Source organism: Mytilus galloprovincialis, chromosome 8 (assembly GCF_965363235.1).
Source record: "Mytilus galloprovincialis chromosome 8, xbMytGall1.hap1.1, whole genome shotgun sequence".
Taxonomy (NCBI): domain Eukaryota; kingdom Metazoa; phylum Mollusca; class Bivalvia; order Mytilida; family Mytilidae; genus Mytilus; species Mytilus galloprovincialis.
Genome location: NC_134845.1, coordinates 40725005 through 40741704, shown reverse-complemented (window position 1 = coordinate 40741704; position 16700 = coordinate 40725005). Strand labels below are relative to the sequence as shown.

The following is a 16700-nucleotide window of genomic DNA, read 5'->3' as shown; positions in this document are numbered from 1 at the left end:
GCTACATCTAAATGATTGTAAGTTAACCTTGTTAACAACTTTTTTACTTTAAGGTTTAAAGAACATTTTGATAAAACTAAAGCAACCGTCTTACATAAGGGTGGAATCCAGGATACTTCATAGAAAGCAACCAGTACAAAGACTTCTGAGATAGGTTAAAGCCCGCACGAAAACCCTTTTTAAACGAAATTTATGTATGTTGATTTCAATATATCTTTTCGTCAAATTGAGAAAATTTTGTACCAGGCATTATATACCATCAAAACATAGTACATCAAATCTAGTTTGATGTTAAAAAAGGGTAAACAAATATTTCACTAACATTTGACTGTTGTTAAGGATGTTAAACCCTGCATATTATTGAAGAATTTGTTTTCTGGGTCATAAATAGATATCTTATTTGTGTTTCAAAGTTCCACTCTTTTTTTAATTTGGTGTCATTATGAAATATTTAAAAAAAAATTGAGTTGACAAGGTTATTCAAGCTTGTAAAAAGGAAAAAAAGGGGGAGTTGATTGGTATACTTCTATCATGATGGCAATTTCTTGTATGTATTGACATGGTGTGAGAAAATTTTAATTTAGTACTGGACAGGAAAAAGCTTTATTCATGTCAAGTTTTTTCTTTATTGGAAACAAGATCATTACCTTTTAAACAAAAAATCAAATTTGACAGATCTACAATAACATTTTTTTTGTTGCAAGCATCAAGCATCCACAAGCAAAACAGCTTTAAGATATCAAAACTTACCATGCTTTTTTATTTACTGACTTTCTAGGTACAGTAGCAAAGTTCATTCTGTTATACAGTGGTACTTTTACAGTGCCCACAGGGTCTTCCCACATCCTTTTATAATCTCCCATGATTCCAAAGGGTTCCAGTATCCTATGTAAAACTTTTTTCACTTTAAAGTACTTCCAAGTTTTTGTGAAACTTCTATTGTTTGTTTTCAAATCACTTTTTCACAGTAGATAAGTTAAGTAAACATTTTTTTTTACACAGAAAGTGTTAAACTTCTCACAGGCAACAAACAATCAAAAACCCCAAAATTAACCTAATAAACTTCCTTCAATCTCTGAGTTTCACAAAATAATATCCCAATAAATATCTAAATATAAAACATGATCACTCCACATCTGAAGATGTCAGACAAAGAAAAAATTACATGTGATACCATCTAACTTATCACTATATCAGATCTGATGAAAAAATTCCACAATGTTGAGAAATTTTTGTGTAATCAGGTTCTAACAGGAGCCTGATACATCAATCATTGTTTGTTTTCCTTCTACATAAGTGTAGCATTTCTCAACAAATATATCTTAATCAATGACAAGTCAATTTGGAGATATGCACACACCACACATGTATAGAAAGGTTGATGTACTGTTCACTAATTATCTGATTCCAGATCACATGCTCCTTGTACTACAACACCTCTAAACACCTCTGCATCGGCTGTTCTGACAGTGGCAGGTGTTGGTCAGAGCTATGAATTTCAAATTCACCTTTTCGCTATGGCTTTATTAGATGATGTAATAATTACAGAATGTTGAAATTTAATCTTTCTCTTAATTAATTTTTCAAATAAATCAAAAAGTACTTTGTTATTTGCACTTTTCTAATGGAAAAATCTATCAACTTGTTAAAAAGTTAACAAGTTTTGCCACTTAAATCCATAAAACTGTTCAAAACTCTAAAACGTTATTGAAACGTGTTCAGTAAAAATGAAAATTGATATTAAAACAATCCTCTAAGTCTCTTCCATCAAATAAATGATCCAAACATTTAGCATTAGTTTATAAAACTGACGTTTACATCTGGCACTTGTTGCATGTAACGCTCATCTAATAATAGCCTCCCTCTCTAATATTCATAAAAGTATATATGAAAATGACTTGCAACTTGTATTTAGTGCCCAAGTTAATTGGTAGCCTCATCAATATTTATCATAGATTTCTGCTATTAATCCTGTGTCAGTTGGCATTCCTTTGTGTCCATTATGAAATCAATTATCTGGAACTAAATCTATTTCATGGTCTTACTAATTGTCCAATTAGCAGAATAATTATTCAAAGTGTTGAAACTAAAAAAATTGGGTATTGTAATATTAGGTTCTAGTTTTACAATTTTCATAATTTTTACAAAGGTGAATGACCCTAAATAAATATTGTTGTCAATGAAATTTCTAGAAATATATCTGCCTGTTTATTTTCATTTATTTCTACAGGCATATTTACAATTTGTCTCTTATCTCATGAGGCACCATAGAGTGGAGCCTTGCGAAGTTTTCTTACAAACTCTATGTAAACAGAATTTGGCATATCAAAGCAATGCCATGGTCAGTTTTTGTTTAATTTGTAAAACAATATCCTATATTACTTTTCAAGTTGGCATATTTTTGGACAGTTAATCAGTATTCTTATCAATAGAACATTCCAAAGACAAGCTATCATTAGTTAATTCTGTAATTTTCTCATTACTCACAAATCTGTATAGATAGTCTTATCTAAAAAACTATCTTGAAAGCATATTTATAAAAACAACTGGAATTTTTGTTTCTTAGGAAATCAACAACTATTTCTTATCAATATATTGTTATCTTCTAACATCCAACATTCAAAAGGAAAAATCAATAAAACTGCCCTAAATACTAAATTTTGTCTGAACTAGTATATCTGCAGTTAAAATTATGGTACAATACTTTAAATTTCCGATGCCTACAGTTTTTCTATAACTGCATGTAAATTCAGAAATGATTACGAGCATTTATTTATTGCCATTTTGTCATTTAGACCAAAAGCAAGATGTGATATTGAGTAATCCTGTTTAATTAAAATTTCAAAAAATTTAAATGCAAGTTGAAATTTTGGGTGATTATAACCCAGTCGATTTTTATGCAATAATTAAAGCATTGCAACAATTTTTGAATTTACAATATTTAATAATATCTGAGCAGTCAGTAATAAATATCTATCTTCATCAGGTAAGCCTAGCCATGAAAAATACTGAAACTAAATTTTAGGTAGGACAATCAAGTCATTCAATAAATATAACATTGAAATTAAAGGTTACAGAATTGTAGTACAAAATAATTTCCCTGCAAATGTCAAACATTGTATTATGAAAGACTGGCAGTCATATAGTCTACAAGTAATAATAGTTCTATTATGTAACTAATTGAAATATCTGATTTAATCTTGAAAACAGGAATCAGATAATAATTGCTCAACAAATGTCTGATTATTCAAAGATGAAGTTTTAGAATTTATACCTCAGAGAAAATCAAACATCTTTTATTGTATTGATTGTGCAATAAAGCTAACTGAAAATCTTCTATCATGTATTGTGAGGGTTTAATGTGCTGAGAGATAAACTGTGTCATCCTACAAAATCTTAATTTGACAGACATATATAGCCAACTAATTATGTTTTTTTCAAATGCAAATTTATTCATCCTGATTCATGAAATTACCAATGGGAACTGACTTTTAACTCTGGCATTTATACATTATATATATAGAATAATACATGGCAAAATCTGTACCGCATGCTGTATCACCACTAGAAACAAATATCAATCATCAGGGCCAAAGGTCCCCAGGGCTGATATTGGTCGAGTGGTGATACAGCATGCGATACAGATTTTGCCATGTATTGATATGTTTATCATATATTTCACCATATAGTAAACAATCAACAAAGAAGCATGGATATTGAGCACGCGTATAACATGTACAATAAGATAATAGTTTATAGTAATTAGTTATAGTTTAACCATAAACTATCCTAAGTAAAGGATTACGTCTCCTGACCTTACCTTAACCCTATCATGCCTATATGAAACCATGATTATTAGCATGATGAACTTGGTAACCTGAAATAAATGTGAAGGCTAAATCTTTTGTTTAGGATAAAGAAATCCCTCCCCTAGAAACATGAAAGTTATACTTTAATGGTTATATTCTCCCTATTTTGGATTACTGTTGTACAATTTTGGGAAACAATATTGACCAAAATAATACAAATAGATTAGATAAATTTCAAAAACGAGCAGCTAGAATTATTCTTGAACTTATGATACCCCATCTAATACAATGTTTAAAAAGTTATCATGGCTTCGATTTACTGATCGTGTAATTTACCACAAGGCCTTATATGTTCATAGATGTTTATATGGATCTGTCCCAGAATATTTGTCTAACAAAATCTTCTATGTTACAAATAAAAATGGAATGCAACTTAGATCAAATACTACCCTATTACTAAATATATACCAAAGGCAAGAACAAACACATTTAAAAGATCTTTTTCATATTCTGGCCCAACTTTATGGAATAAACTACCAGAAGCACTGAGACACATGTCAAACATAAATACTTTTAAAACAAACTGCTTTAAGTTTTTACTTGATAATCCAGGAATTATTTAAATGATTATGTATCAATTTTGATTATGTTTTCTTATGTTTATCATTGTTATGAAAAAATTGAGTGACACATTGTGAGTGGAGTGTGAGGGCCTCAAGGGAGAATAGTGTTTGTACTAATTGAGCATACCCTCTTGAAATAAAGATTATTATTATTATTATTATTATTATTATTATTATTATTATTATTATTATTATTATTATTATTATTATTATTATTATTATTATTATTATTATTATGCCATGAGTTCAGTGCTTTTTCTGGAATGATTTAAATAAGACACTCATCAGTGGCTTAGAATTGTCACAGAATAGAATTTCCTTTATAATATTCTGGAATATCATATCCACTGGATTAAATATTACAGTATATGTTCCTAACGGAATAAATGATATAGAATAGTTTTTCCAACAGGAACAGATATTACGACATTGTTTATAACAAAGTTTCTGGTGGAACATCTGTTAGGCGGAACAAATATACGTTGACAGCTTCCCCCTTTAAAAAAGTTTTCGAAAAATTCTGGATATGCATCATTAACATTTATCTCTCTTTAAGAAAGTGAACCTTCAGTTTTCTTTTTTTCACTGTACTTGTATTCAATGATGACTGTTAAATATTATCTTATTTTCTTATATATTGACTCAGCATTGTTTATAATTAACCATGAAAACATCTCAGCTGGTTATAGTACAAGGTAAAAAATATCTACAGCTGTTTATCATCAATATCCTGGGGTGAATTAGTCATTGGAAAGAAAATTATCCCTCCCCATGATATTGGTGTATAATTATAAAATCAACTGTTGTTTTATTATTAAATTGTTTATCTTTTCAATATTTCTTAAGGTTCTATATGGAGCATGTACTATGTATACCCAATATCCTAAGGTATCTGTTGCAAAAAACTGTGTAAAGTTTAAACATCTGCCTAGCTGTATTTGAGGAGTTATATAAAAAAAGAAGATGTGGTATGATTGCCATTGAGACAACTCTCCACAAGAGACCAAATGACACAGAAATTAACAACTATTAGTCACTGTACAGCCTTCAATAATGAGAAAAGCCCATGCTGCATAGTCAGCTACAAAAGCCCCCAAAATGACAAATGTAAAACAATTCAAACAAGAAAACTAACAGCCTAATTTATGTACAAAAATTGAGCGAAAAACAAAGTGAGTTTACCACATATCGTTATATTGAAGCCAGTGTTTTTGATTATTGGCTTTCCCTACACCTATACCCCCCTGCTCAGTCGCTCTGTAATTCTCATATCACAGCTTTGAGATGTGAGCAGGCATTATCAGCGAAGTCACAAGGTCTGAGGAGAAATTATCAGCGATGTCACAATTTGAGAAGAGATATTATCAAGCGTGCTTTTGTCAAGTGTAAAAGACCAGTAATAGAACAATAAACAGATTTCTTAGAAAAGATATAATGAAATATCAGCCGCTCGACACAATGTGAAGTTTTTTGCTCCATGCTGGAATCACTCACCAAAAAGGTTCACATTGTGGCTTGCAGCTGATATTTTTTATTAAAACACTGAGTAGAAAACCTGATAACCTATAATTATGTCCTTTTACATGTTTAACATTGTATTCTTTTCTGCACATCCTCAACAGTGTAAACTTTCACCTTTTACCCTTGAATTATTTTTATTTATGAATCAGTAGGATGTTAACACATATACATGTATAAAACCACCTCTAACTAATAACTACAGGTTAATTAATGATCACTGAACCAAAAAATGTAGGTCATATCATTCAATTTGCATTCATCATGTACAAATGTATATATTTATACCACAATAAGTTTTAGTGAATGAAGTCTAAAATAGAAAGCAGATGTATTTTAAACAGCCAAATGTCTTTTATGCATTAACCTAATGCTTAATGAAAAAGCTAAAAACATTGAATGCAAAATGATGCATTTTCAAGATGTCATACAAATAATGTTGATAAATTATTAATAAGACTAAATCAAGCGGATAGAGCATTCAGTTAATGCAACTATCTGACACCCAGTTTCAGGAGCCTCTATTACATCATTTTACTTTAACAATGATGAGCTGTGTATCATTAACATCAAAGCTTTTTTAATAGCCATCTAACTTTTAGATCACTTTTAAATCAAAGTATAAGAAGGTGCAACTATACACCCAGCTGTTAAATACATTTATAGGAGTTTGCTCCTGAGAAACACTAAATTTTTGTTAAAATGTTAATTTGTTAAAAGCTCGTCATGTAAGCATTATGTATGACTGTATACTAGTATATGAAGATGTTATTATGCATGCTCAGTAATTTTGACTTACTACACCTTAACATAACATCTACTGGGATTAGATATTTTAAAATTTATTTGCACTGATAAGTTATTTACCCAAGACAGAACAAAATTATATTGATTTTGGTGTTTATATTTTGCTATTATCTAACAAACCTACTTATGGTGGGAAATTGTAAACAGTTACAGGCAAGGTTGTACAAAGTATCCACAATTGGTAAAAATAATGTCAAACAGTTCAGAAAATCACTAACACTCTTCATTATGAAGTTTTCAGACTACATGTCAAATCATTTCATAATACAGATGCTGATTAATATTACAGAAATTATGGACGCTACTTGGAGTACCGGTGTATATGCCAACTAATAAAGGGAGCAGTTTTCAGGTTTAACAAGACCACCAGTCCAGGCATGTAAAAGTCTTCTCTATACCAGCCAACAGAATCAAACTAACATTTTCATAAATTGAGGTTCAGGCTTATGGATTCAAAAGTTTATTTATCAACTTTAAGTTCAAGCAACTGGATAATGCTATCAGTTAGATAGTTGTTATCCTAAATACTTTTGTTTAAAAAAAATTACAATCCCTTAGACAATATACAAAAATTTGATGACTGTTCCTTTTTCTGTCAGTCACTGCAGTGTTTTTTAACATTTTTTAGCTATTGATATATACAAATTTTCACTGTCAAATCATGAATTGGAATGATGTCTCAAGTACAATAACACTAACAAGTTCAATTCATAATGCATTCACATGTAAAACATACATGTGTTATGTTGTAATCACAGAGAATAATGAAATGTAATATTATGGCCTTGACAATACATTGCTGAACTTTGTAAACCATGTAAAAGTTTAAGTATTTGGCAATGAGAATATATCTAACTGAGCTGGTGGTAATGTAAATACCTGACAATCTAGACAAAACATGTCTATACTGAATAATATATTACATACATGTACCAAATTCTCCAACCTGTAGACTATTAAAATGAAAGATACCAACACTCACTTATCATTTATATCACTGACACTGAAATAACCTGTATACACGTACTTCTGAGTTTTATTTACTGTAAATTCAGAAATTATGGCGAGGTTTTTATTAATGCGAATAATGTGACTACATCAGTATTGCAATAATAACTTGCATATTTATATCTGATGCTTATAACTGTATGCAGATTTTCCTGAATTCACAATAATCAATCTCCCATTTAAGTCCATTCTAAACATTCACAAAAATAAAGGCACTCAATAATTTCTGAATTTACAGTTATACTGTTTTAGTAACATACAAAATCTAGAAGGAATCACAAGTTTCAATTTTTCTCTTCATGGTCCTTCACAAAAACCAGCTCTATTTTTAGATCTCTTTGTACAGGTACTATGGATTTATTAATACCAAGTAACCAATTTTTCACAGATTTTGGGAAAACCATGAAATTTAATACTTGAGAGAATATAAAAATAATTTAATAAAGGCTACTTCGATAGAAGCAAACGAGTAAACGTCAGGGAGATGGATTTGATAGAAGCAAACGAGTAAACGTCAGGGAGATGGATTTGATAGAAGCAAACAAGTAAACGTCAGGGAAATGGATTTATATAAGTTTTTCCAAACTTGTTTCCAAATCCCATATTTGAACTTCATGCTCAGACTTCATGTAGCATTCTAATATTTTATCTTGTAATTTTTCATTAAAAAATACTGTATAAACTAAACCAGTAAACCACAAAATTACATACCCTGATATAGCAAATTTTTCTGGCAAAAACCTCAATCCTCAGTGTAAATCTATATGCACGTACAGTTCACTTGTAAAATATTCAGGCTAGAAAAGTTCCTTGTCAACCAATGCCAGTTGAGTGTATTTATTTTTGTGTTTTTTTGCTTAATTTACATTTGCTTTAGCTTTATATAGAACATTACTGTAAGCTATATTTATTGGTCATTAATGAAACCCCCACTACTCATATCTATTAATAAGGAAGTTGATAATTGATTGATATGAAAATACATCAGATGGTATAACATGCTCATATGAAGCTTCATACCAAATTTCAGGAAGTCCTAATTCAGTTTCTCAGTTTACAAAAAAAGGTTAACACTGTAAGGCGATCTATCATGTTTGATTGATAAATTTATCAGTTAAAAATTTATCAGTTAAAAACAAATCTTAAAAACTTTGTACTCATGTTAAAATTATTCCCCAATAAAACTGGTATTATTAAGGAAATCTGTCACATTTACAAGTTATCTCCAAATAGAAAAATGAATGTGTTTGAGGACACAATTGCCCCTGCTAAGATTTTGAAATTTTCCAAGTTATAAAGGGGGCATAACTCTAGAACCTTAAGCAACTCACTACCTTAGTTCCAATTCTGTGAGTTTTGCTTGTAGCATTGTGTACCTAAAAATTTGAATGAGTAAAACTTAAGTTAGAGTGCACAAATGTACAAAATTCCAATTTTCCAAGTTATAATGGGGCATAATAATAAGCAATTACTTCCCTAATTCAAACTCTGTCTGTGAATATAGAATCTTAGCATTGTGTATGAGTTTCATAAAATTTGCATGAGGCAAACTTAATTTAGATTGTAGAAACTAAATGGGACAGAAGGTCAGACAGAAGACATATTGCCAAGGGTCACACTTAATGTCTCTTTTGTAAAGTCAGTTGTGATCAAGTAAGGACTGCTACCAAAACCATCTAGAGAATAGAAGGTGAACTCTATCCAAGTTCAGTTACTCAGGAGAAGCATCAGTTCAAGAGACTCAAACTCAACATTCAACCAATCTTTGGACTTATGGTGATAGCAAAACATGAAGTGGAATTATTTTAATTGAACTTTAACTTTGGACATTTAGAACTTTCAACTTTAACTGTGGATTAGTGACTTATAGATATATAGAACATTTGGATTTTTAAATGTTTGTTTATTGTTTTGGAATTATTATCATCATTTGGATCTGTTATAATATAAAACTGTTAAATTTTCTGCTTGCTTTATAGTTATGCCTGCAATCACTTAAGTCTTTTGAAAGATTGACCCCCTGTCCCATGAGTTGGTGCATGTTCAATAGTCCCCATTTTTGACATGCACTGGCCCCTGGTGACACAAGTCTCAAAGTCTTTGTTAGTGTTTTATATACAACCACAAGGTTTGCACTAATATGAGACTGCTTATAAATCCAGCTCCATTGAAGTGGGAAATTTTGCTGTCTCAGCAATCAAGATAAAACCACAATTGTATCCCCTTGTCTTTAGTTGATTGTGAAGGATAAAAAATGTTACAAGGTTTGGACCTTAAAATCTCAAAAGTTATATCTTACAAAAATATTACTCTTTACATTAGCATCGATTAAGAAAAAAGCAAAGCTAAATTAAGAGGAATTTGTTTTTTCTCTTAAGGTCCCTTTCAATTATATAGCTTCTCAATAATTCAAATATTTACACTTCCTTGGGTTATATGCAGGAGTTTGAGAATTCCTGATGAAGAAACCACTTCTGAGGCACATTATTTATCAAGTGTTTTTTTTCATCTACAGTTTTTATATTTACACATGAACTTATATGTCTTTATGTATATCATCATAAGTGTATGATAGAATTTTCAAAACAATATGACAATTAATACTAAATGTGCAAATACCACTTACCTGGCTAATCTTGAAATAAACACCTATTTTTGTTTGCCTTTATTCTTATTTTGTAAGACAAATAAATATCTTTCTGATTTTCTCATTTTTCATGCCATTAGTCTGACTACCTGCCTCATTACCTGAAAATAAATGTAATGATATGTAATAAAAATTCTTTGATGTCAAAACAAATCATACTACAATGCATATAAACCATGTAGTATAAAACACCTGTGTGCATCCATCAATGGATAACTGTATGAAATGCAAAATAAACTCAAACAAGTGGTTCAGTCTAACTTAAACCAACCAATTCATAATGTAACCAAGAATGAATAAAACAAAATATGCAGTGTTCATTTAGTGTAAAAAATTATAGGTAAACAAGAGTTATCTCCCATATTTTCAATTTTCATTGTTAAGCAAAATTTTTGTGTATGTATGAGATACCTCATCTTGATAACATAAACAATGACATGCTTTACAGAAACACAGTTTAACTTTTCAATGGTTATGTTCTTATGTCATCTTTCCATGAAGTGGAGTAGCTCTGACATTCATAAACAATAATGTGTGCATATAAGGCCATAAAAAAGAGTAGGTTTGTTTGCCCAAACACTACCTACCCAGAAAAAAGCTGCCTACTCAAATTCTTTTATTGTCCTGATTTGAAGAAGTTTTTTTTTAATCAGATAGGCATGAAGACTAATAAACACCCGATACATCAATTTCTCTTTTTGAAAAAAAAAAGAAAATGCCTACCTACCTACCCACTGTCTCAACCTTTGGGTAGGGTTTGGGCAAACCAAAATATTTTTAATTGTGGCCTAAAAAAGAAGATGTGGTAATATTGCCAATGAGACAACTCTCCACAAGAGACCAACATGACACAGAAATTAACAACTATTAGTCACTGTACGGCCTTCAACAATGAGCAAAGCCCATACTGCATAGTAAGCTATAAAAGGCCCCAAAATGACAATGTAAAACAGTTCAAACAAGAACAACTAACGGCCTTATTTAAGTACAAAAAATAAATGAAAAACAAGTGTGTAACACATAAACAAACGACAACCACTGAAAGACAGGCTCCTGACTTGGGACACTGATGCACCACTCACACTATTTCTTTTTCAATTTACAGCAAAACTCTTATTTGGCATTAAAATGAGAAACTAAACATCATTCAAATTTAATTTTGACGAACTACAACTCTGTATTGACTACATTTTCTGTAGATAATGCTAGAAGTAGTCCCATTCAACATCACAGTTTTAAGGAAGTATAAACTCAGGAATATTTTGCTAGACATGAACACTATTAAATTTGATCTTAACTAAACATAGTATTAGTGCTTGTAGCAGGCCGATATTCATCGCTTGGCAATATGAAAACAGTGTTGATATTTCATTCAAAATTTTAATGAGTCTACGGGTACCTTAAAGGGGAATGCTAATTCGCCTGTCCCAAGTCAGTGCCTGAGCCTCTGGCCTTTGTTAGTCTTGTATGATTTTTAATCTTAGTTTCTTGTAAAATTGAGAATGGAAATGGGGAATGTGTCAAAGAGACAACAACCCGACCAAATAAAAAACAACAGCAGAGGGTCACCAACAGGTCTTCAATGTAGCGAGAAATTCCCACAACCCGGAGGCGTCCCTCAGCTGGCCCCTAAACAAATATATACTAGTCCAGTGATAATGAACGCCATACTAATTTCCAAATTGTACACAAGAAACTAAAATTAAAATAATACAAGACTAACAAAGGCCAGAGGCTCCTGACTTGGGACAGTGTATAATTCGGAGTTTAGTATGACGTCCATTACCACTGAACTAGTATACATATATATTTGTTTAGGGGCCAGCTGAAGGATGCAGGAGTTTCTTGCTACATTGAAGACCCATTGGTGGACTTCGGCTGTTGTCTGCTGTATGGTTGGGTTGTTGTCGCTTTGACACATTCCCCATTTCAATTCTCAATTTTTATTTTACATGTATATAGCTAGACTTAAATGATTTGCATACTGATCTAAAAAATAAATTGGACCATTTAATGCAGAAAATATTATTTTTTCAGTCATCATGGTCATAGTAGGGTTAAAAGAAGTGCTACATAGGACTATTCAGAATTCTTTTGACTAGGGCATATCATGGTAAGTTGAAGTTGAACACATAAGTAACACAATTTTGTGAGACAGAATTTACTTAAAATTGTTAAAAATCTGCTCTTCTGGTCTGAGCAGAAACAAACTTCTCCATTACTTTGTCAATATTCACACAGAAATCTTGATGAATATGCGTTAATACTAGCGATGATATCAATTTCTTCTTTATGGTTGATTGTACATATGTTTTTAACCAACGTGGTACACTGAACATTCTCTCCGCGGTAGCATTTGTTATCGACATTGTCATCATAATACTCAAAATAGTATCAACAGTGAACAGAATGATACAGCATTGGGCTTACCAAATTGAATGTCTCACACAGCTAAGTTTGCATCTGGTCATGAGGTGTTATACACCAGCATGTTCGACATCAAGTGACCTCTTGATTGAAATCATCTAAGTTACATGTAAGGTCAGTCTCGTATGTTTCAAACAAATTTTTAATTTTTTCATTGGTCATATTTCCTACATCACCAGGAAGTAGATACTTTGCAAAGAAGCAATTTTTTGATGATATCAAACACAACTTATTTTATCATTTAAAAAAGCAACAAGATATTAACCTTCCCTTCAAATTTTAAACAGTGTATTCATATTTTATTTTGGACCTTTATTTTAGCATGCAGATGTACACACATGTCGGCGTATAGGGAGCTAAGAGCCTGGCTAACTACTACCAAACTGAGTATCAGTGTTCATGGTGTTTCATCTAAGTACATTACTGTATTTCCATAGCTTTATATGAAGTTTTTCATACTCAAAGTCTTTCAATATATATATTAGAAAAAGTCAGTGGTTACTTAGACTTTACAAATAACAAACATATGTTATCACATATTTAGAAAATTTAAGGATTGAAGAGTAGACAACTCATGAAAGTATCTGTAATAATATGTGTATGCAAGTTGTTTTCTGTTATAACCCTGACTGTCCTTTTGTGCATTCTTTAGGCATGCAGAAGGAAGATGCTGCAAATACATGTATTTACACTTGTATTCAAATTTGTCTAACATTATGTAAAATCGCATAGGTTCCTATAAACTTTGACATCACTATTTAATAATTTGATGTCACAATTAAAAAGTGATTGTTGCTTCAATGAAGTCAAAAGGTTATTAGGAGACAAAATTGTATATATACATGTATGTAAACATGAACTGCACATAACTCTTATAAAAAAAGAAGGAGATGTGGTATGTTTTTTTAGCATAAATTTCACTTTTACAAATTGAAGATACATGTATAAACGTTATAATATAATATTCAACTTTCATAGAATAGACATGATAGATCAATGCTGACAACAGATTAACAGGCAATATCAGTATTTCTTGAATCATTTTTAATTCATCATCTTGTCTTGAAAATGAAACCATTTCAGAGCAGGTTTCTTTGAGATCCTCCCCTATCACCAGCCTGTCATCAAACGCTAACTTAAGTGTCATTAAAAAATTTAATTTCACATAGTCTGAAGAAAAATCTGAAATAAGACCGGCAAAGTAGGGGTTGGTCTTTTAAACCCCAAGAGACTACTAACCACTAGCCCTATAGAATTACAGTTATGTTACACAATAAACAAAAAAAATCGATTAAATTAAGTAAAATTTATTCCCATTCTCAAGTTTTTAACATTTTTATGTGCATTTGTAATACAGTTGAAAATCAAAATTATAAAAAAAAAACACTTCCTGATCCAGCAATACCTTTTTCAGGATTTACATTGTCTGTATTTCATTGATATTGTCTACTGAACTTCCGATATTATATTAGGCAAAAAAAAATATAAGTCTGTTAAGGTTACATTATCAAAATAAATAGGGTAGGTAGGTCGGTATTTCCATTTTATTATATTTTCCATTTTATTTTTTGGGCCATGATTTTGAGTTGTGCGGTCCGTCTTGCCGTGGTCCGAGTTGTCCATGCCCGATGGGCTGAGTTTACCCGTATTTTTAATGATTGGATTATTTCCCTTGGTTATCAGACTACATGAAATATGTCGGACCGTCGGACAAATCCGGTGAATAATGGATCGGTCTGGTAAAATTTTGTTGAATTCCGGTCCGAATGTTCGGTGTTTTTTTTTTTCATGGATTTTTCTAACATTCTAGCAAAATTGCCAAACGATCTCAAATTCATTTTCATCTTTATTATTCATCACAGCGATGTTTATTTTGTTCAACCACTAGCTTTATGCCGAACATCGCCAACCAGTAATGTGTAAATCCGGGTAAAAACATATCTGACTGTCAAAAACAACAATGAATGCCATCATTGGCACAACTGGAAATGTAAATAAAACCGGATCAGATTCTGGGAACGGATAAGGATAATTCCGGGTTTGCCGATTAAATACAATAAATAAATAAAAATCCAAGCAGATCACAAAATTTAGCTATGAAATATAAACACTAGAATTGAAAACCAAAAGATATATGAAAAAGAAAAAAGAAACAGGAAATAATATTTTATACAGAAACTCTAAATTATGTTTAGTTCACAAACATTGTCAAAATCCAATAAAATGGGACATTACTCTTCACTGAAATGCATTCAAGCAATTGTGCACAACTTTCATAACAATACAAATGTATACCCTCTTGTTACATCATTTTGTTTTAATTTGTGCATTTTGGGGAGGAGTAGGGCACAACAAAGTCATATGATTGTTGTTTTTTGTCGGATAATATACAATAAGATGTAAAAAAAATTGGTCTGGTAAAATTTCATTCGCTCTGGTAAAGCTAGGATGCTTACCAGACCGAATGTCCTGTAAAAATAAAATTCATTCGTGTAGTCTGGGTTATTGGTTGGAAAAAAAATAGCGGCAAAATTTTTATTTCATTACACAAGTAGCGAGTTTCCTTAAAACAGCTGTCATATTCATGATTGTGAACATTGGGATGTATCAGGCAATTGATTAAATATATTGGCAACCCTTATTTCGCTTCTGACACAAGTTCTATTAATTTTTCACTTTAAGACGGAAATAAAATGGCTTAGGGTCGGCACTCAAATTAGGGTCGGTCGGGTAACCGTACAATTTAAAAAGAAATGTATATTAATTGGCCATATGGTCTTTACTTTCAATAGGGCTCTTCACGATTAGTTCAGTCATATTGGATAAGGGGTAGATTTTTTTGAGAGGTGGAAATCGTATGAAAGTAGGGAAATCCTATGCATGTTTCCAAGCAACTGCTATGTTTTAATGATGTTTTCCAGTATTTTTCACACCATTTTCTATTATGAAAATCTGCCCCTATCCAATATGGCTGAACTAACCATGAAGAGCCCTAGTATTCAAAATAAATTGTTCAAATAAGTCAAAACATTTTATTTAACATGTTTAATGTGAAATTATCACAAGAATTATATTTAAAAAAATCTTAAAGACTTGAATGTGTACTATTCTGACAACAGTCCTGAAAGACTGTTCTTTTGTTATTAATTTGTGTATATGACTTTAAGCATATATATTCAGAATCGTTTAGATAAAGATGAAACAATGTATATTTTGGTGTGTTACATGGTATTTTAATGTATTCAATGGTATTCAGTGGAGTGCGGTGATGTTCAGTGGTGAAAAGACCTACTGGGCAAAATAGCATGACTGTATATAAATCATCATTTTGTCGGGGCTGCATTTAGTGCAATGGAGGCTATTTTGCCAGAGGCAGAGCACATAAAATAGCACCGAAGAGACTATAGTATTTTGCCAGAGCCTTAGAAAATGTATATTCAAGTAAGAAGTTTGGATTGAAAGTAAGAAGTTTGACAGTACGAATTACATAGTTTGACATTTCGAATTACATAATTTGACAGTAAGAAGTTTAGTTTGACAAGTTAGTCTGTTAGTGCCGTGGCCTGTGGCTGTGGGTTGTTACAAACATAAATATGCATAAACTATGCTATTTCAAATATAAATTATTCTTTCTTTTTCACAAGTAACACCTGCCTCATATAGTTAAAATGCCAAATGTAAAAAGAATAGGTACCCGACACCCAACTAGTCCTTTGTCCTTTTGCTTTTCGTCTGCTTATCTTGTCTGGATACTTATCTTCGTTTTAAACTAAAAAAAGTTAAGAGAGAAACAAGGAACCAGAACAAATTTCTTTCGTAACGTGGTGATAAATTTTATCACAATATACTTTTAATCATCCT

At 31.3% G+C, this 16700-nt stretch overlaps 1 protein-coding gene across 3 annotated transcripts in view; it reads right to left on the bottom strand.

The window, feature by feature from the left end:
- The window catches only part of LOC143041934 (kelch-like protein 5), a 70685-nt gene extending 54089 nt beyond the window's left edge, over positions 1-16596 (bottom strand). The window contains exons 1-2 of one of the 3 annotated variants that reach the window (XM_076214085.1): positions 16534-16596; positions 10392-10513 (exon numbers count right to left, since the gene is read on the bottom strand). Coding sequence is in view for 1 of the 3 variants with exons in the window: in XM_076214080.1 (XP_076070195.1) it covers positions 751-863 (113 nt within the window). In the remaining 2 variants the exon portion in view is untranslated. Of the gene's footprint in view, positions 1-750; positions 1299-10391; positions 10514-16493; positions 16514-16533 lie in introns of those variants that run through there. The other 2 variants (XM_076214086.1, XM_076214080.1) reach the window with 2 other exon arrangements.
- Between the last annotated feature and the right edge of the window lie 104 nt (positions 16597-16700).